This window comes from Macrobrachium nipponense, chromosome 28, assembly GCF_015104395.2.
Source record: "Macrobrachium nipponense isolate FS-2020 chromosome 28, ASM1510439v2, whole genome shotgun sequence".
NCBI lineage: Eukaryota > Metazoa > Arthropoda > Malacostraca > Decapoda > Palaemonidae > Macrobrachium > Macrobrachium nipponense.
In genome coordinates, this window is record NC_087217.1 from 55339741 (window position 1) to 55362786 (window position 23046).

Below are 23046 nucleotides of genomic sequence, written 5' to 3' on the forward strand. Positions count from 1 at the left end.
ATATATATATATATATATATATATATATATATATGGTATTTATTTTAGTATATTTTATGATTATCTCCATGTAAAAGTATTTAACGATGCATTAAGTCAGTACAAACTCAAAAGATCATTTAGGAAATTGTTCACAAAGTAGTAATAGTAGTAGTTGTAGTAGTGGCTGTGGTTGTTTGACAATTATGGTAGTTATACTGAAGTATAGTGCCAACTGTAATTGTATATATTGTGTCTGTGAATGGTGTACTTAGTATCACATACGTACTCTTAAATACAGGACGAGTCGTTGCATTGTACTGAAAACCATTCACCTCAGAAGCCAAAGGGTTTTCTTAATCTCTATTTCGAAAAAGAAAAAATATAGTTTTGATGTACCTCTCGAAAAATAATCCAGTAATTTCTGAAAAGTATGAAAATGTTTCAAAGAAAGCTGAATTTATAAAAAGTACCTTTTTGGTTAAACTTTTTTTCCCTTTCGACAACTGATATCTTTGATGACGTACTCTTCAATTTTTAATTCATGGGGTTTATGTGAAAGGTACATGTGGTTAATCCCATCAGTATGTATATATATATATATATATATGAAGATTTTTGCAATTTATTTTATGCAGTATGTACCAATCGAGGGTCAATAAGCATTGGTTTTAATTCCACTCGACCTTGATCTTTACCTTTGCCTTTGTTTATTTCGCTCTCTAGTCTCTTCCTTTGTAAGGTCATTTCACCCATGTTTATCTCACCCTCTATTGTCTCCTTTTGTGAACCCATTTAATACGCTTTGTTTTTCTCTGGGACTTCACAGCTTCGTGATATATATGACCAAGATAATAATACCACTTTGGGGACATTAATCTCCAAGTTAGCATCGACGTTCTAAAACCAAGTCCATGAAAATCAGCCAAATAATCTGAACCCCTCCCAATAGCCTTCTTATACCCTCTCGATTCAGGTAGAAGAGTGGCTAATAAAATATTTACAGGTATGTCGTTTCCAAAATTTTATTTATCTGTAATTGGACTGGTTGCATTGGCATTCAGTTCGTAATGTCAGTCGTATAGGTAATTCGTCCCTAAATGTGAATAGAAAAGAAACAACGACGCATTTTTGCAGTGAATTTAGATTATTTTATTATGTTCTAACAAACAATTGCCAAGAATAATTGTCCTTAAAGTAAGAGCGTCTTGTGCCATTTTGATTGCCTACTGTTTCGAACAGTTCGTAAGAAGATTGATAGTTTTCACATTATGTACTGTATCAGAAATTCCAGACTGACATCTGTTTCTTATCATTTCCAAGTTTTATGTTATCTTTCAAAAGACGTGAGCAACCTATAGTATTGTAGGACGATTGTGAAAACATTAGGAACAAGGCATTTAAGAAATGTTCGTATGAATGCTTGTATGTGTATTAAGCTAGAGTGACCGTATTCATACAAATCGCTTCACTAACATTCGTGAATACCAGCAAAACATAGATTTGTTTGGTCTTCTTTTTTTACCTCAAATTATTTGTATCAAATATATTTTGTCCCCAGTAACCGTAATTACTGCGACAATAGTTTATAGGAACTGATTTGTCAGGCACTGTGCTAAAAGAATATGGTTGAGAGAGATGCACGACACAGACAATAATAATTTTTTTTATAAAAAGGCATAAATTTTCCATAAATAGGAGTGGTTTCGGAAAGAAACACAATGCCAGGTAGAAACATTGTTACTGTAAATTAATAGAGTTGAGTTTTTTTTTTTTTTTTTTTTTTTTGTCTAATACTTTGCTTCCGATACCAATAAGAAAAAGTTTGTAATGTATCGAGGCGAAGCTTTGATAAGCTTGGACGGGGACGTCTTTCAGTACAGTTAGTGACATACAATAGAGAAATTGCTGTATTTGAATCATGACCTAGGCCCTGACAGCAATAAAGAATAGTTACCAAATGACAGGAAAATTACTATATTTAATCATGCCATTTGAGTAAAAAAAAGAGAAATAAAGAAAATTTAAAAAATAAACACTTTTAAGTCTTAGTTGTTCGTTTGTATGTACTTAAAGTGACGGTGCTTAGTAAGAAAGTATTGTAGATCACAGACTACTGTCCAAAGTTGAATAGAATTTTTGCCTCACTCTAGGCAGAATCGTATCGAAGAATTGCTTGCTTGTCAGTGGTATTTTAGGAACACCAAAAATTAGTTTCACCTTATCCTTCAGGGTAACCATCAGGAGAGCAATTGTTGAATGGTTTTTTTGTTCATCTGATTGTTTGATTATTTTGGAGGTAATTTTTTCTCGTTGCAGTTAGTTCTGTTATCCTGTTGGATGGAACTGCAGAGTTGTTTTCCATGATTGAAGAAAATATTGGAAGGATTAGCAGGGTAGAGGTTTAGTGACTGTATAGATTAATAGGTTGGAAGCAACAACGTTGTATTGTACTCAATGTGTTGGTTGCATCACTGTGCTGGAAGCAGTTATATGTGCATTGCCATATTGGAAACAACCCCTTGGTATATAGCTCACAAGTTTACATTGGGTAGGAGACCACATTGATAGCAAATCTTTACTGAATTCCTTGTTGGAAGCATTTTGGTGTAGTTTAAAGTTTAGGGGTGGTTATTATTATGGAATAGAATACCACTGTGAAACTTCAAAAATAGACACAAAGATAAAAAGACCTAAGTATAAACATACATCTGAAGCAAGCTGTGAGAAGACTGTGGTAATGATAATGATAGTTATTAGTAGTATTAGAGCCAGGAAAACCATCTCACAGTTTAATAGCGAAGCGAATGAAAAACCTCTGATAATATTTTGAGAGGAACCTTGACAGGATTCGGATGCTGCATCTCGGAAAATCAATGAGAATATCTCAACTTTTGCAATGGACGAAGTTCCTTGTTGAAATACAGAGTACAGAAGAAAGCCAGATTGGATTTCCTGTAATGTCTAAAATCAGCGTGGTCATCCTTGGAAAACTGAATTCGATACTGCAATTTTGTCTGAATGTGTAAAATCCCTGGGGTTGCACACATCAGACTGGAGAATGATATTGTATTAATTACAGCATTCATACAAATATTTTTGTTGCTACAAGAAGCTTTGTAAAAAATATACTTTACTTTCTATCAGCACTAGATATATAGTTTTAAGCGCTGAGAGAAGAAAACTTAAGAGCCGAAGGTATACATTACCGAGCATCATCATATATAAATGAAAATTGGGGAAGTGGTGTTATTTTTGCAAAGCTAAAATGTAGAGCCGGAGCATGGCACAAGGTCAGCTTAAGTATAAACTTGGCCAAAGTATAGCCCCATATCTCACTTAACAAACCATGTACTGCTCTGTCTAGGCAATTTCATTTCACATTCAGAGGAACAACAATTTATTTTTCCATTCAGATTTTGTAATGCGATATTTTCTATGCCATCAGTAATGCCACTAGAATAGAAGTGAAACTAGTCCCAAAATGTTACCTTATAATATACCAGGGAAGGTAAAAAAAAATATCCTTTAGGATATTACATACTTTGAAAGCAAATTGTGTTCAGTTTAAAAGTAAGTTGCCATGTTAGAAGCAGTTGATGTGTGAGTTACCGAATTCAAAATACCTAATTTATAAGGTTCCATTTTGAAAGCAGTTTTGTAGGTTACCATTTTGGAATCTGCTAAGATGTGTAGGATCCAGTCAAATCTGTTGTTAATTATATTTCATAGAGAGTTAGTTATACGAACTATGATGTTTTCAATATATCATTGCCCTTTCAAATACTTGACCCCTAATTAGTAAATTGTCAGTGCTTATGATGTGCATGTTTGAAGAACCTGTGAGACAGATTTTACTTGTTGTTATAGGGAGAATAATTAGATAATTAACTGAAATGAATAGTAGAGTATAATAGATAAGTTGTATGAACATTCATTTGAAAATAAACTGCAACATCTAATGAAACTAAAGCACCATTGTCCAAGTTTTATTAATTAGTTTACATTGTGACAAATAAATGAGAAAGATGGTTGTCTTATCTATGTTTTTTATCAGTAGTTTTCCACAAAAGATATTGATTTAAGCTTTTAATTTCATATGCTAACGATTTGTTCACTTGTTGGTGCTTTTACTTTAGCTGTTTAGTTAAGGTTCTTCTTGGTAATTCTCTTTTTTTTACCTTTACTCTATAACCTAACAAGTGAAAGTACCTGATACGCAGTCTAATATTTTTATTTTCCTGTGGTTCATGTATATAATATATATATATATATATATATATATATATATATATATATATTATATATATATATGTAGTGTACATTACATACATACATACATATAATTTATGTATGTATGTGTATTTATTACTACAGTGAGGTGCGCTGTTACCATACTGATCTCTCTCTCTCTCTCTCTCTCTCTCTCTCTCTCTCTCTCTCTCTCTCTCAATTTACTGGCAAAAACCTCTCGGCCAATATCGTATAGAACCATACTAATATTAAAACTTCCAAGTACCGCACTTTATATTGTAGTCACTATAGTAGTAGAAACTCCAGTTTCACTGGGTGCCATAAATCACACGAACAAAATGACTGGTATGATTATATTGTTCTAAAATAAACCTATATTGGAATTGGCTCTCCCCTGCAAATAAACTAAAAAGACAAAAAAAAATCGATGGCCCTCGCTGAATTTTGGCTGTAATATACAAACGCAATGGTTGGGAAAGCAAGAAAAATGAGTTAACTGCAAATTGGGGTTTGCGAAATGATGGTTAAGCCAATACCTCTCTTCATTAGATATGCTCCCATCACTCGTCCGGATGCGTCGGCGTGGCTTCGATGGCTCTCCGCTGAGCCAGATTTCGATCAAGTTCGGACGCATTTCATCCTTCGTTTCAATAATGATTTATTCAATCTTACGACAAACAAATGACACGAAAATCTGGGTGTAATTTAGAATATTTTAAGTTACTTTCCTGTGTAGGTCTTCGTTCGTTCGACCGAACGAATGCCATTCCCCCAAAATTGCCGCTGTATTGTTTCGTTCGCCGACCCCTTGGATGGGACGCCGTTTTAAAGTCATTAAAGCAAACCATTTCGCTTTAAGTAGTGTTCTACTCGGGCCTTAAGCCCTTGTTGTAGTAGTAACCACCCCCCCCCCCCAACACACCCTCTCTCTCTCTCTCTCTCTCTCTCTCTCTCTCTCCTCTCTCTCTCTCTGTTCTTGTTCTGAATGAATGTAATTATCTATGATCTATATAGTGAGGATATTTTTATTACAAATCCAGTAATGACGGTATTATTATTATTGTTATTATTATTATTAGTAGTAGTAGTAGTAGTAGTAGTAGTAGTAGTAGTAGTAGTAGTAGCAATGTACGGAAGAGTAGTAGCCCCAGAGGATTCCATAATAATATTGAAAAATCAAACACATTTCAGAACTATTTAATTGTTAACTTCACACACACATTTTGGATACCTTTATAGATACTGTAAATGAGTATCCTTAAAGGTTTAAACAAAAATGCTATTGTCCTACCCTTAAAATATTGGTAATATTAATAAACTGTTGTACAGTTGTAAATCTAGCAATTTAAGAAAACTCAAATCGATGTTTACTATCAAATTATTTGAAAGCAGTCGCTTTCAAGAGGGGAGTGGGAGGTTGGTTGCCGCATTAGGCGATGTTTTTGGAGCTTACGTTCACCCATCTTGGCTATGCTGCGTTGGTGAAACTGTGCAAAACACAAACATTAGAAGCAATGCGACTTTACACTGATAGTTATAGCTTCGCCTTGCCAGAGAGTATTGTGATATTCCTAAGGGCCAATCATGGCTCCTCAATGAAATGGCATTGTGAAATCTTCAGTAAAGTTCCCGTAGAGTTGTACTTTTGTCACGGGAGCCCCTTTGTTTGCTTGTCCATTTAGAATTATTTTGAGAACCGTTTCAGATTAGTGTCTGGCATTCTTTTCAGTTCAGCGCAAGCCCCAACGTCGTTGGGTGGCGCAAACTGCGCCGTGCGTGGTTTTTCAGTTTCTCCGAAAACGATGGAAATCGGAATTTGCAAATGTTTTATAACCACCGATATTGAAGATGCCTTTATGCTTGAGAAGCCATTAGTAGAGACTAACATGGAGATAAGTATTCATCTTATTAAAATTCTTTATTTATAGAGACGCTGTATCCAGTGTCTTAACATTTTTGCCATTTTGTAACTCCATGATCTCGAAGTGAAGTGTCGTAATCATTGTTATAAGGTAGAACTACCCTGTTAGGTGTGAATAATGAACTTGGAGTTGGTATGGAGTTTTTCTGGCCAGTACCTTGTTGTTTTAAGTGTTAGGAGCACCTATTGTAGAGACAGAATAGAGGGGCAATTTGGAATTATGCCTCCTTGTAATATTACCAAAAATAAGTATTATTATAAATATATCAAAAGGGCGAGAGACACGGCAGCATTGTCTATGGCTGATACTCTGTATTATTCGTCTGAAATTTTACATGAATTACGATGACTCAGGTAGGCAGTTTTGATTTATATTCTTTTCATAAAAATCTTCCAAGATGAAATGGTAAATTTTATTTCATGTTGATCTCAGAAACTGAACTGAAGATCAGTTTTGCTTTCACAGAAAATAAGTCCCCATTTCCCTGCCCCCCCCCCCCTCTCTCTCTCTTCTCTCTCTCTCTCTCGTCTCTCTCTCTCTCTCTCTCTCTCTCTCTCATATTGACTGTAATGATTTGATTTTGGTTATCAACTAATCCATTCCGAATTGTAAGTCTTTTTCTACCTTGAATTAGCCACTGTGAGTCAGTGTTCTCTTTTGTTTTGAAGTATACTTTTTTTTTGTTTATTAAGACATTTTTATCAATTTTTTATTTTACTTTTTTTCTGCTGTTCCGAGTTTATTTCCATATTTTATTGCAAGAAATCGTTAAGCGTTTGGTGAGGTTATTGCATTTATTGTATTGTGGCTTTAGTAGTTTTTCCTTGAGGCCTTACAAGGTCAGCTAAAGTTCTGCTTCGGCCCTGGTTTTGATTTTCATAGAAATATATTTTGCTCTTTTGTCTGTGATGCTCCATTTGGCCTGTTTGTAGTCTAATTATGACTCCGTGTTGTGCAGGTTTTCAGTGTTTACGAATTTTTATTTTGCCAGTATCGTTTGATTTCAAAATAATTTAGCATTGATTCGAGTCCACGAAACTCGTTGCGATAATTTTATCCATTCAATCTCCAATTATTGTGGTGTTTTAATTCGTGAAAGAGGGTACCCCTGGCAGGGCGACGTCCAACCTAGACGTGGAGTTTACTATAAAAAAATAAAGTAATGGATACATTGCATTAATTTATTTAGAGGTGGTATTTTGCTATTCTCCGTTCTTACACGTTTACGTGTCTAACCATCTTCAAGACCTTTTGGTTTGTTACACACACACACACACACACACACACACACACACACACACACACATACAAAGTTTCTTGTTGTGGCATAGGGCTACGTAGAATGATCAGGTCCCTTTTTTAACTTTTGAAAAGTCGTGAAATTTCTTTGTATGTCTAGTTTGTTGAGTACACAAGATTTCTGTCGATACATTTACTAGGAATTTTGATATAATTTGTACCTACCATTTCTTATCAACGATGAAAATAATATGGATCTCTTATACACGTTTGCATTTTGATTCAATTATGATAAAAAAGACCATGACCGGAAGCTTATTTTACATTTTTTTTTTTGCTAGCCAAGAAATTTATTAAACTAAAACTTAGCTACGGTTATTCAGCAAATTCTGAAACATACAGAATGTAACACCTCAAGTAATTAAGTTCATGAATAATAAAAGGTATGTTAAAGGAGGTAGCCAGTGCTACATTACTCATGAAAACAAAACATCTCTTCATATTTCCCTTTTGTTCGTAAATGACTAGTGCTACTTTTTCTCATAGAAGTCTGAAATTCTAATGTACGTTTATAAACAGCATTGTTGTTCAGATTACCGTTTCCCTTTGTGTTCTGTATCTTCGGCTTTTTATTTCTTAGCACCCTTCTTAGATTTGATTAGGGACTAACGCTGGACACTATAATCTAGTACGTATTTGTGACAAACAAAGGAGCCTCTCTCTCGAAAGTCACACTCTGCTTTTCTCCTCGTCTTTTAGTCAAACACTATTACTCGAAGCTAAACGCCATGGAAGGAGGGGGTGTTTTCACACCTCCGCCTCTGATCTATCTGCTCGAGGGCCTGCTGCCAGACCTGACCCGCTCGGCTGGAGGGGGCGGCGAGGGGAGATGATCCAGGAACAATTTAGGATTAAGCCCGCGATAAAAGAGGCCGATCGGGTGGGTTGGTGGGCGGGTGGGACTATAACTTTACTCCCTTAACAGTACCATAGTCATTGCCTGTGTCACTGGGGAATACTACGACAATCCTTCACACTCCTTTGAATTCATTTCCGAGCGCTGCGGGGAAGGTATTTCCCTCGTCTGTGACGTCAGCAGTTGGCCAGACAGCTTGGCGCCTGTCGTACGGGACCACCCAACCACCCAATTCACGAAGGTCGTGTGTGTGTGGAGCTGAAGAGTACTTTTTACATTATTGTTGTTGTTGTTGTTGTTGTTGTTTTAGCTTCATGTTCTTTATATCTTTACACAAATGTTCACTTAAGGACGCACATTTTAAACATGCAATAATTAAGTGTATAAATGACTATTATTATTTCTTATGAAATGGTAGTACCAGAATACCATCCTCATTAAAAAGTTAGTCATTTTTTATAAGCACACGCATTAAAGAAACTAAGGTGCAGATACAGTATTTTTACATTTATTCTCAAAGATATTTGTAAAAAAAAAATTTTTACTAACAGAAAATTGATTTTTAAGTGGGTGACACCAAAGTCTGTGGGCTGGTATCTAGACCAGTGTTTTTTTCAATCATTTTGCCCCCGCCCCCACCCAACCCAAAGCCTAATATATGATACTGATTATTCCTGCAAAGCCTCCCCTAACCCCCCTCCCTCCAAGTTTTACTGAAAATCTGTATTTTGTTATTATCAGTATACAGTCATTAATTATTTAAGTAGATTTTTAATTATTGGGGCGTGATTACCACAGTGGATTTTTTCAATAAGAGATGCACTGGTTACCTCATTTTGTGGATAAATGAAAAGCAGTTTTTCTAAATCTGTATTTTGTTTTAATTTTTATGCACGGTTTCATGAAATGCTGTTAACAGGAAACAGCAAAAAAATATAATAAAAAAAAATGGGTGTTTTACAGCAATCGTTATTACAAACGAGAAATTCCTTGCTTTCAAGAAATATAATACTTCATACAAAGTGCAACAGAAATTATGTTTATGAACATTCTGCTTATATATGACTCTCTCTCCTCTCTTCTCTCAAACTTCTCTCTCTCTCTCTCTCTCTCTCTCTCTCTCTCTCTCTCTCTCTCCCCACCTTAAGCATCGCTATATACTTTGAGAGAATAATCATATTCTTATACATTTTTATAAGTATGTAAAACAATGATCCAGGTCTTTTATTTTTGTTGCAGTGTATTTATCAGTCGAAACTGAATAAGAAATAAACAGAATAGCGATAATGTAAAGGAAGTGTTTTTTTTCTCAGTCATGATATTCGACTGGATGGTATTTATAGTGTGGAGTTCTGGATTGCGTCCCTCCCTCCTTAGATGTCCATCAATTGTCTCACTCATGTGCGCTATTTCTAATAGCACGCTCTTCTGCATGAGTCCTGGAGCTACTTTGGCGTCTAGTTTTTCCAGATTCCTTTTCAGGGATCTTGGGACCGTGTTCCTATGATTGTGTACAATTTCCACTGGCATATCCCATATCCTACTTATTTCTATTTTCAGGTCTTGATACTTATCCATTTTTTTCCCTTTCTATCTTATCTACTTTGGCTTCGGCCCGGTTCTGCGAGATCAATGAGTGATACTTTCCTCTTGATATTATTATTATTATTATTATTATTATTATTATTATTATTATTATTATTATTATTATTATTATTATTATTATTTGCAGGGAGCAGACCTCCTTTGGTACAAGTTTTCATGAAAATAATGGCAGTTTTCAACGAATTAATCTTATACAGGGTCTTTTCAATACTTCTGATAAGTCGTTTTTCTGACTCAGCCAGGTTGTTGAATAGAATTCTAATATTCATATTTGTCAAAATTAGAATATTTGTCAAAAATCTTTGATCAAAAATCATTTTTGACAAATATCATAATTATGACAAATATGAATATCGGAATTCTACTCAACAACCTGGCTGAGTCAGAAAAACGAATTATCGGATTGAAAAGACCCTGTTTAAGATTAATTCGTTGAAAACTGCCATTATTTAAAAAAAAAAAAAAATATTATTATTATTATTATTATTATTATTATTATTATTATTATTATTATTATATTATTATTATTATTATTATTATTATTATTATTATTAGTTATTATTTTGGAAGAAAACCCGCTTATAAACAAATTCTGTTGAATAAAATGGCAGAATTCAGCGAATTAATCTTATATATAATCTTTTCTAGTTTTCTTATTACTCGCTTTTCTGGCTCAGCGATACTTCTTAATAATTGGGAATAATGCTGAAAGTGGTATTTTATTTAGGACAGGATTTATTAGTCAAAAACTGGTATTGTCGGTATGCTGGTATTATCAGAATATTATCAGAATAACGCCTTTCCATACACCAGTATTCTGATAATACCAGTACAGTTTACCGATAACACCAGTTTTTTTACTAATAAATCCTGTTCTAAATAAAATACCGCTTTCAGCATTATTCCCAATATGAATATTGGCCAGTTATTAAGAAGTATCGCTGAGCCGAAAAGTCAGTAATATGAAAAATAGAAAAAGGTAATATATAAGATTAATTCCCTGCATTCTGCCATATTATTATTATTATTATTATTATTACTATTATTATTATTATTATTATTATTATTATTATTAGGGAGCAGACCACCTTTGATACATGTTTTCATGAAAATAATGGCAATTTTCAACGAACTAATCTTATACAGGGTCTTTTCAATGCTTCTGATAATTCTTTTTTTTTTTTTTTTTTTTACTCAGTTAGGTTGTCGGGTAGAATTCCAGTATTCGTATTTGTCATAATTAGGATATTTGTCAAAAATATTTTATCAAATTTTTGACAAATATCCTAATTATGATAAATATGAATATTGGAATTCTACTCAACAACCTAGCTGAGTCAAAAAAATTAATTATCAGATTGAAAAGACCCTGTATAAGATAAGATTAATTCGTTGAAAACTGCTATTGTTTTCAACAAAAAATTATTATTATTATTATTTTGAACAAGACCCACTTTTAAACAAATTCTGTTGAATAAAATGGCAGAATTCAGCGCATTATTCTTATATATTTTCTTTTCTATTTTTCGTATTACTCGCTTTTCTGGCTCAGCGATACTTCTTAATACTTGGCCAATATTCATATTGGGAATAATGCTGGAAGTGATATTTTATTTAGAACAGGATTTATTAGTCAAAAACTGGTATTATCAGAATATTATCAAAATAACGCATTTCCATACACCAGTATTCTGATAATACCAGTATACTGATAATACCAGTTTTTGACTTAGAAATCCTGTTCTAAATAAAATACCGCTTTCAGCATTATTCCCTATATGAATATTGGCCAGTTATTAAGAAGTATCGCTGAGCCAGAAAAGCGAGTAATAATAAAAATAAAAAAGATAATATATAAGATTGATTCGCTGAATTCTGCCATTTTATTATTATTATTATTATTATTATTATTATTATTATATTATTATTATTATTATTATTATTATTATTATTATTATTATTATTATTTGCAGGGAGCAGATCTCCATTGATACATGTTTTCGTGAAAATAATGGCAGTTTTCAACGAGTCAATCTTATACAGGGTCTTTTCAATTCTTCTGATAAATCGTTTTTCTGGCTCAGCTAGGTTGTTGAGTAGAATTCCAATATTCATATTTGTCATAATTAGGATATTTGTCAAAAATATTTTACCAAAAATAATTTTTGACAAATATGAAGGAATTCTACACAACAACCTAGCTGAGTGAGAAAACCGAATTATCAGGATGATTGAAAAGACACTGTATAAGATTAATACATTGAAAACTGCCATTATTTTTAAACAAAGCATTATTATTATTATTATTATTATTATTATTATTATTATTATTATATTATTATTATTTATTATTATTATGCTCTATCACAGTCCTCCAATTCGACTGGGTGGTATTTTTAGTGTGGGGTTCCGGGTTGCATCCTGCCTCCTTAGGAGACCATCACTTTTCTTACTATGTTCGCCGTTTCTAGGATCACACTCTTCTGCATGAGTCCTGGAGCTACTTCAGCCTCTAGTTTTTCTAGATTCCTTTTCAGGGATCTTGGGATCGTGCCTAGTGTTCCTATTATTATTATTATTATTATTATTATTATTATTATTATTATTATTATTATTATTATTATTATTATTATTATTGCTGTTGTTGTTGTTGTTGTTGTTGTTATGATGCAAAGACAGATTTTAATAAAACAGTAATTGTGTAGATAACCCCTGAAGATATTATACCATCTTTTGATATCCGTATACATACATGGCAAAACCTCCAAATCTCGTCTTTGCAGACTGAAAATTTAAATAGTTTCTGGGCGCGACACTGCACACGTGGTTGCCAACATGACACTAATGTCAGTTGAATATGGCAAAGCAGTGGTAATCTATAAGCTGGGTTTTGGAACGAAAGGAAGTCACCTGAGGCCATAGTCAATCTCGGATTTATTTGCCCTGTTTTCTTCTGTGGTCTTGAATGTTTAGTGGACTACATCTTTTGTAACAAGAGTGTTAATTCGCATTACTAACCTTTTATGAACCTTTACGTCTTTTCGTGATAGAGTACTCATTGGTCAGTCTGAAATTTTATGCTTTTCTTAGTTTTATGTTAACTGTCATTCAAGCAGATTAGTTTACATTTTTTTTTCCATGTAACTTCTAGTTTTTGTCTTGAATTCAACGGCTTCACTTTGTCATTTTATTAAATAGTGATGACCTACATTCCAGTGCTCTTTTGGCAACAGTAAGATTAGCATGCATTGATTATCATATTCTCAATCGTGTGCTTTGTTTGTATTCTTAGAAGTGCGCAAATGATACCTTGTACATTTCATTCATGGATTTTCTACTCACAGTATCTAAGAAAGCATGTATAAATACTTTTGTCAATGTCTTACTCCAATTCACTTCTTTTGGATCTGCTTCATTAGAGGAAAACAATTATATTAAAGCATTTTATTATGTAGAAGCAGTATTTTGCTCCAAGCTATGGTTATGCCATAACAAATAATTACCCGTCATGTGATGCGTTCCTTTTGGATATTTTTCTCGTCAATAAGACAGAATAAACAAAAAAATTATGATTTTATAAGTATTGGGGACACATTTTCTGAGCATCGTGATAAATCAGAACATTTGTTAAATGATGCATTTACGTAGCTTTGTCTTCATATTTAAGAAAAGTAAAGATACTTTTTAAAATGTGTTGTTCGGCATTTTAAATGTTATCATTTTTTCTGGAATATACTATTTCTGTTTCATGTTTTGCAGGAGAAAATAGTACTACGTAGATAAGGTTCTGCTTGAATGTTTAATTTTTTATTTATTTATTTGCATTTAGCTTTATTTGTGAAAATTTAAACGCTGAAAATATTATATAATATGGTTCCAAGTGTTCTGGCTTTAAATCGTATTTTTTTTTAATTCTCAAGATTCATATATGCATTTTTATGTGGTTTTCTTGGCACATATTCAAGAATTTGTTATTTTAGTAACTGTATAATATGGTCAGTTACCTACTATCTATCTACTTATCAATCTCGTCTATCTTTGTTGCAAAGTTCATTTATCCTCGGCATTGTCTTATTCCTGTTGCCTATCACAAAAAAAATTTCTATTTTTCCATTGCACTCCTTACCAGGATTTTTAATGTCATCTTTGGTTGAAAAGTTTGACGACCATTTTGCCAAGTTTTTAATCTATTTTTCTTTCACAAACAATACACAGTATTGTACTTCTCATTTCCGTTTACAATTTTTATTAATGATCTCTAAGTTGTCGAGTATTTCCTATTTTTTTTCATTATCCGTCTGGTAATGACTTGACTGCTCATTCATCCTTTTTTTATAGTTTTGTATGGCTTTCTTCGTCTCTTTTATTTTCTCTACTATCCCCTTTATCTGTCTGGTTTTTCTTTTTATTATTTATTATTTAAGGAACTAACAGTCTTTCTTTCACATTTATCATCATAGTTCATTTCAGTTTTGTATAACAAACTCAAGTTAGTTTCTTTGTTTGAAGGGTAAAATAAGGTACAGTTATCTCATTTTCGTATTCTCTGATACTTCTTCTGTCTTCCAGTTGACTGTGCAAAGTTTTCATCAGTTTTATTCAATATGTTGAATTTGTTGCAATTCTTTTGCTAATGCGGACTTGGCATTTTATTGCCTCGAGTCAACGCTACGAATAACAAATCATTAAATATATTTTTTATCATCTTTATCTTTGGTCAACCAGTTACCCACACGACCTGAAGCATGGTCCATATCAAACAGACCTTAGATTAGACATACAGAGATGTGTATATGTGTATGATTATTATAAAAGATATGTGATGAACATTGTATTATATTCCAACCGTGATAATATTACCGTCCAAAATATATGAGCTACTTCCATTTCTCCTTTTCGTGTAATTTCTTACTCCCTTTCTCGTCCTTTTTCTCAGATTATCTTATGTTTGTTGTCCATTCCTTGATCTGGACTCTGTTTTCTCTTTTTCCTTATTTATATTGAATTTTCAGTAACTCTCACCATTTGTTAGTTAACATTAGTTTTATTTTTCCTTTCTTATGAAAAGTTGTCTCACTTTTCATTGTTTTATTCTTTGTCCTCTCTTTTATTTATTCATGTCACCTCTTTGATGTTTATGATTTTCCAGTTGGGCATTATTTTTTTTTCTTTTATCACAGTCATCCTATTCGACTGGACGGTTTCTATAGTGTGGTGTTCCGGGTTGCATCCTGCCTCCTAGGAGTCCATCACTTTTCTTGCTATATAATGTTTTTTCTAATAGCGCACACTTTTGCATGAGTCCTGGTGGTACTTCAGCATCTAATTTTTCCAGGTTCCTCTTCGGGAATCCTTCGATCGTGCCTAGTGTTCCTATGATTATGGGTACAATTTCCACTGGCATATCCCATATCCTTCTTATTTCTATTTTCAGGTCTTGACACTTATCAGTTTCTTTACTCGTTGTGTTGTTGGCCGGGGGGGGGGGGGGGGGGGTGGGGGGGGGGGGGGGGGGGGGGGGGGGGGGGGGGGGGGGGGGGGGGGGGGGGGGGGGGGGGGGGGGGGGGGGGGGGGTAGGGTAGAGAGGTCTAAAAAGCTCTGAAAACTTAATTCGCATGAAGTTAGAGATACAGGAATTTTAGGATAGTACATATTGATTTATTAATTATAATGAAAGTGCAAAAAATGAATAATGTACATATTTAACAGCACAGAAAAATTATTTCTAATAAAATATATCGTATTTTTTTCCATTTTCGTTGGAGAAAGAACGGCTATTTGTAGATTTTACCACGTTTTAATTTATTGGATGTACTGAATTTAAAGGCTATATTTCTGTTCAGTTTGTTTTTTCTTGTAATTGAGACTATATGAACGTATTTAATTTGTGTCCTTTTTATTTGATCCTTGTTGTTGGTATGAGTAGTACTAATTATGAATAATAATAACGAAGCTCACTTCACGTAAAGTCACGAATATAATGTTTACAACTTATGCGTCAGTGGAAAATCTTGCATGGTTCCCGAGTAAGCTGGAGATCGGATCATGCCTTGTTTCTCTTTCTTTCCCATCCCCTCTGGTTTCCCATGGTATTGCGACATCAGCGAGTGATACTTTCCTCTTGATTTTGGCAATCAACATCACGTCTGGAATATTGGCACGTATCACTGTTTGTGCTGATACCGTAGTCCCAGAGGATCTTTGCCTGATCGTTTTTTATCGCTCCCTTAGGTTGGTGGTCGTACCGATTACTGCAAGGGAGTTGGTGTTTCTTGCACAGGTTCCAGTGGAGGGCGTTTGCTACTGAATCATGCCTTCTTTTGTATTGGCTCTGTACAGGTGCCGGACATTCGCTTGCTATGGTCCCGTTTTTCATATTGCACTTCATGCATTTGGGTGAGATGTTATTTCCATCAATTGTTCTTTTAACATATCTGGTTAGCATTCCTTCTGTTTCCTTCTTGAGTTCTCCCCTCGGTAGCCATTGCCATGTTTCATCGCTGGCCAGTTCTCTAGTCTGCCTTATGTACTGTCCGTGCATTTGCTTGTTGTGCCCTTCCTTCGTTCTGTTTGGCATTCTCCTGTCTCTGTATCTCTGTATATTATTATATTATTATTTACATTGTTTTTTTTTTTTTTTTTTTTTTTTTTTTTGCTCTATCACAATCCCTCCAATTCGACTGGGTGGTATTTATAGTGTGGGGTTCCGGGTTGCATCCTGCCTCCTTAGGAGTCCATCACTTTTCTTACTATGTGCGCCGTTTCTAGGATCACACTTTTCTGCATGAGTCCTGGAGCTACTTCAACCTCTAGTTTTTCTAGATTCCTTTTCAGGGATCTTGGGATCGTGCCTATTGCTCTTATGATTATGGGTACAATTTCCACTGGCATATCCCATATCCTTCTTATTTCTATTTTCAGATCTTGATACTTATCCATTTTTTCCCTTCTTTCTCTTCAACTCTGGTGTCCCATGGTATTGCGACGTCAGTGAGTGATACTTTCTTTTTTACTTTGTCAATCAACGTCACGTCTTGTCTGTTTGCACGTATCACCCTATCTGTTCTGATGCCATAGTCCCAGAGGATCTTTGCCTGATCGTTTTCTATCACTCCCTCAGGTTGGTGCTCGTACCCCTTATTACTGCAAGGTAGCTGATGTTTCTTGCACAGGCTCCAGTGGAGGGCTTTTGCCACTGAATCATGCCTCTTTTTGTACTGGTTCTGTGCAAATGCCGGGCATTCACTTGCTATGTGATTTATGGTTTCATTTTTCGTATTGCACTTCCTACATATGGGAGAGATGTTATTTCCGTCAATCGTTCGTCGAACATATCTGGTTCTTAGGGCCTGATCTTGTGCCGCTGTTATCATTCTTTCAGTTTCCTTTAGCTCTCCCCTCTGTAGCCATTGCCATGTGTCATCGCTGGCTAGTTCTTTAGTCTGTCTCATGTATTGCCCGTGCATTGGTTTGTTGTGCCATTCCTCTGTTCTGTTAGTCATTCTCCTGTCTCTATATATTTATGGGTCTTCATCTACTTTTATTAGTCCTTCTTCCCATGCTCTCTTTAGCCACTCATCTTCACTGGTTTTCAGATATTGCCCCAGTGCTTTGTTCTCGATGTTGACGCAGTCCTCTATACTTAGTAGTCCTCTCCCTCCTTCCATTCGTGTTATGTAGTGTCTGTCCGTATTTGCTCTTGGGTGTAGTGCTTTGTGTATTGTCATATGTTTCCTGGTTTTCTGATCTATGTTGCTGAGTTCTGCCTTCGTCCATTCCACTATTCCTGCGCTGTATCTGATTACTGGCACTGCCCACGTGTTTATGGCTTTTATCATATTTCCGGCGTTGAGTTTTGACTTGAGTATCGCCTTGAGTCTCTGCATATATTCTTTCCTGGTCGTGTCCTTCATCTCTTGGTGTTTTATATCCCCTCCTTCCATTATTCCCAGGTATTTGTATCCAGTCTCATCTATGTGTTTGATGTTGCTCCCACCTGGTAGCTTTATCCCTTCAGTTCTCGTTACTTTGCCTTTTTGTATGTTGACTAAGGCGCATTTTTCTATTCCAAACTCCATCCTGATGTCCCCAGATACAATCCTTACAGTCTGGATTAGGGTATCTATTTCCTTGATGCTCTTACCATACAGCTTGATGTCGTCCATGAACATCAGATGGTTGATTCTGTTGCCTCTTTTCTTGAGTTGGTACCCGGCATCCATCTTCTGTAGTACTTTTGTCATGGGAATCATGGCTACTACGAAGAGTAGTGGGGACAGTGAGTCGCCCTGGAAGATCCCTCTCCTGATATTGACCTCTGCTAGTCTTATTCCAGAGCTTGTAAGTATTGTATTCCAGTTGCGCATTGTATTTTTGAGGAAGCTGATGGTGTTTTCCTCTGCCCCATATATTTCCAGACATTCTATTAGCCATGTGTGTGGTATCATGTCGAAGGCTTTCTTATAGTCTATCCATGCCATGCTTGGGTTGGTTTTCCTTCTCCTACTGTTTTTCATTACCATTTTGTCTATCAGGAGCTGGTCTTTTGTGCCCCTACACTTCCTTCTGCAGCCTTTCTGTTGGTGGGGGATTGTGTTTGTCTCCTCTAGGTAGTTGTATAGCCTTTCACTGATGATGATACCTGTTAGTACCTTCCACATTATTGGTAGGCAGGTGATAGGCCTGTAATTACTGGCTATATTTCCCTTACTCTTGTCTTTTTGTACTAAGGATGTTCTTCCTGGTTGGGGGGGTCATACCATTTGGGTGCATGGTGATTTGTGATACAATGCTGGAGTTGTTCTGCTATTCGTGGATGTAGGGCCTTGAAGATTTTGAGCCAGTATCCATGGACTTCATCGGGACCTGGGGCTTTCCAGTTGGGCATTTTCTTTAGTTGGTGTCTGAATGTGTCTGTCGTGATCTCTGTGAATCTTTGTTGTACTCTCCCTGTTTCTTCTTCCTTGACTTCCTGGAGTCACGTTGCATGTTTGTTGTGGGATACCGGATTGCTCCATATGTTTTCCCAGAGTCTCTTACTTGGTTCGGCTTCAGGAATTTCTTGGTGGTTGTCTTCCCCTCTTAGTTAGCTGTATAGTCTTTTCTGGGTTGGTTTTTTTTTCAAGGAATAGTTTGTTCTGTTGGTATCCCTTATTCCTGTTCTTGTACCGTTGGATCTTATGTGCTTTGGGCTTAAGCCTCTGTTTTACATCTTCTATTGTGTTGTTTAGTCCCCTCTCTTGTACTTTGTATTTCTCGTTGAGTTCCTCCCTTGTTTTCTTGCTTCTCAGCCTTTTTTCTGCCATCTCTTTCAGTTTACTCAAGTCAGATCTCATCACCATGATTTGCTTTTCCAGGCGCCTTTTCCAAGGAGGTTGCTGTTTTGGTTTCTGTTGGGTTGGTTGTGCTGGTGGTGTTTGTGTTCGAATCCCCATCAGTTCTGCTACTAATCTTATTATTATTATTATTATTTATTATTATTATTTATTATTTTATTATTATTATGATTATTATTATTTTATTATTATTATTATTATTATTATTATTATTATTATATTATTATTATTATTATATGAGGAGCAAATTCACAGTTATGTAAATGTACATATATTTAAATTTAAAAACAGATTCGTAAAGGGAACCGAACAGATTCCCGAAAGCTATCCTTGCTGTTTTTCAAATTTAAATATATGTACATTTACATAACACTGCATTTGTTTCTCCATTTGAAGACTCGTGCTACTATGAGGATTTTTAATTATTATTATTATTTATTATTATTATTATTATTATTATTATTATTATTATTATCTCTCCCTATCGTATTTGTTTTCAGAAAGACCAGTTCAATTCTGAATTATATTTTCTGTCAGTCTATTCATCGAGTAGATATATATAAACTTTGTGATAGTAAATACAGTATTTCATAGACATAATTATTTATGTATCAGCTGTATGCAAGAACTCACTTGATAGTTTAATGAAACAATCAAAGTACTACATAATTTTAATCATATAAAATTGCTCATAATAGTAAACATTGGGTAGACATAATTACTTACCATACATAAGCTATACGCAAGAACTTACTTGCGACTTCAATACAACAATCCAAGTACATCATTGGCAGCATCCTTAATACTCGTAAAACGACAGGAAAAAAATTACTTTCAAGAAGTCCCTAGATGGCAACTCAGATCGGCGCCACTGTGTCTGGCAAAGCCGTTGGAAAGGGGTATCCCATTAGCCTTTGGGTACTAATCCAAATTTCATTTTGTTGTCTTGAGGAGGTAGCTGTTGTCGTCAGCGTGGCATATGACCTATAATGGCCCTCGAAGGACGTCCGCGGCTCCGCCCATCGGGAAGCACAAATATCTCCGGGTCGTAAAGGCTCTGTTGTAGTCCTTTAGTGTTTTCGGGGGAATTGATTTACAATACTGATTTAGAGGCAGCCCATTGGAAAGGTAGGTCGGCTGTCACAAGAGAGAGAGAGAGAGAGAGAGAGAGAGAGAGAGAGAGAGAGATTTAACAAGTCGATCGTGAATGAGCAAGCACCAATAGATAGAGATTTGAAAAAGCGACAATTATTGAGCAAGTACACACACACACACACACAGAATTTGGTAAATCGATAATTTGAGTGAGCGAGCACCAAGAGAGAGAGCGATATTTTATAAAACGATAATGAATGAGTAAGCCCAGAGAGAGAGAGAGAGAGAGAGAGAGAGAGAGAGAGAGAGAGAGAGAGAGAGAGAGAGAGAGAGAGATTTGATAAATCGATAATGAGTGAGCATAGCACCAAGAGAGACAAAGATTTGATAAAGCGATGATTATTGACCAAGCAGAGAGAGAGAGAGAGAGAGAGAGAGAGAGAGAGAGAGAGAGAGAGAGAGAGAGAGAGAGAGAGATTTGATAAGGTGATAATGAGAAAAAAGTACCAGGCCTGTCACTTGCGAGTTCCCACTGTGACAATTGATTGAAAAGAGTACGATTATTATCTTTATTATTTTTACCTCTGTGAGTACAAACTTCTGAAATCCAATCATATTTATTTCATATTATTTTTTGTAGTCCCTCCTATCTGCCTTCATTTGGGCCTTTCATTGGAAGTTACGGTTTAAAGTTAGTCTTGAGTAACTATCACTTTAGTTATTTAATTGGTTTGAATTAGATTTAACCTTGATATTTATTCTTGAATGCTGTCACTTTTGACATTTTTTTAGTCCTGCAGTCTCTCTCTGCGTCAGTATAACCTAGATGTGGTAACGCCAGCCATAAATTTCAATCAATCACTTCTCTGAGACGAAAGAAGAAGAAGAAAAAAGCCCTTTCTGCTTATGATGTTGCCAAGTCAATGTTTATTTACTCTCGGTGGAACCGTGTACGAAACTGCGTATTGGTTTACTACCAAAATAAATGAATAGTACCACTTTCTAAACAGTGTTTGTATTACCCTCCTTATTACCAGTTATAATAGTTTATTACCTTCCTTATTACCATTTATAAGAGAAAACAGACGCCTTTTTAAAGGTTACTATAAACGAGTGGATACTTTATATGCAATGTATAAATTGTATAGCTTTACATATGCATACATACCAATATGTTTATACGACAAATGAATGAAACCTAATGTTTTCATAACTCCTCTTTATATCATAAATAGTCGGATAGCAAATACATATTCGCTTCAGTATAATGAAAAAAACACGTAATTCTGTGTAATATTTTTAAATAAAGGAAAATTACTCCGTTTCGTGTGTGATAGACGTGCAAAAATCAGTTTTGACTAGTGGCAAAAGATAAAAGAAAACGCGGATAACTGTAGTACGAACGGGAACTGAATTACAAACTAGGAACGATAGTACGCAAGTTATCTTGCTATCACATTTATTATTTATTTTAAAAGCATATAGAAGGGAATATAACTTAATTCAAATTATTTTCAAAGTTTTTTTTTTAATAATTTTCAATCTACTTATATAGTTTACGATTAACATACTGACAATGTCATGAATATGTATTTTTACGTATTATGGGTTACGTACCACATTGCACACTTAAATTTGAATGGAGATATAAAGCATATTGTCAGTACCTCTGTAATAAGGTACAAATGAGTTAGGCATGGTACATTTTGTTTAAGAATAAATCTCCTAATAACATAGTTCGCCATATTTTTGATGCATTGAATTGTCCGTGGTGGTATTAAGCAATCAACTTTGCAGAATTTGAAGTTTCGAGTACGCTTATAGGGAAATATGCCCATGCATAGGGAAATATAATCTACATAGATTTATCCCAGATAAACCTCCATCAGTGACAAATTGTTTCGCAATACGAATCCGGTCGTATTGATCTATTGTTTATTTCAAATCCTTTGGCACGAATATTCTAGTAGTCGATGGCGATTTGCTTGCACCATTCATTGCAACATGTTATTCACTCAAATTCTCAGGAAACATCAAAAGTCACATATATTACGCCAGGATTTGAGAGTTCATGGCAAATTTATTATTAGATGGAGGCGACAGATGGGGAATAAGAAAAAGCCAAGACTTCGATTTGACTCGTTTGCACCATTCCTTGCAACTCATTATTTACTCGTATTCTCTGGAAACTGCTAAAATTTCACATATTGCGCCAGGTTTTGAGAGTTGATGGGAAGATTGTTATCAAACGAAGGCGACAGACGGGAAATAAGAAAACTTCCCATCAATAATTGCCTCACGTTGAGACGAGCACCACAAAGGAGGAGCTGCCATCCGTACAGCGACAAGTGCTGCAGATAACCACCATTGGGAAAGCGACGAAGCGACCCTTGCAAATTTAAATTATAACCATGGCTGACAGCGACTGGGACACCGTGACAGTACTTCGCAAAAAGCCACAGAAGGCCTCGCAACTCAAAAGTGAACAGGTGAGGACAGGACGGTGGACATCTTACTAGGCCTAGGCTCACGTCACTCGCATTGGCAACGTTGAATTACTAATGTTTACAAGATTTCGTTTTTAAACGCAGGATGTAATGCGCTCAATTAATCAATCGAGAAATTCCATATCTTTTGACGTCCATGCATGGCGGGGGTAGATTATTTGGATGTGACATTCAGGGGCTGTATTGGTAAGACG

General features: G+C 35.2%; 1 protein-coding gene across 2 annotated transcripts in view; it reads left to right on the forward strand.

Moving 5' to 3' along the window:
• Positions 1-22492: 22492 nt before the first annotated feature.
• The window catches only part of LOC135201750 (endothelial differentiation-related factor 1-like), a 40483-nt gene continuing 39929 nt past the window's right edge, over positions 22493-23046 (forward strand). Inside the window, exon 1 of one of the 2 annotated variants that reach the window (XM_064230973.1) lies at positions 22493-22834. In XM_064230973.1, the coding sequence (XP_064087043.1) occupies positions 22757-22834 (78 nt within the window). In that variant the 5' untranslated portion in view covers positions 22493-22756. The remainder of the gene's footprint in view (positions 22835-23046) is intronic. The other variant, XM_064230972.1, reaches the window with a different exon arrangement.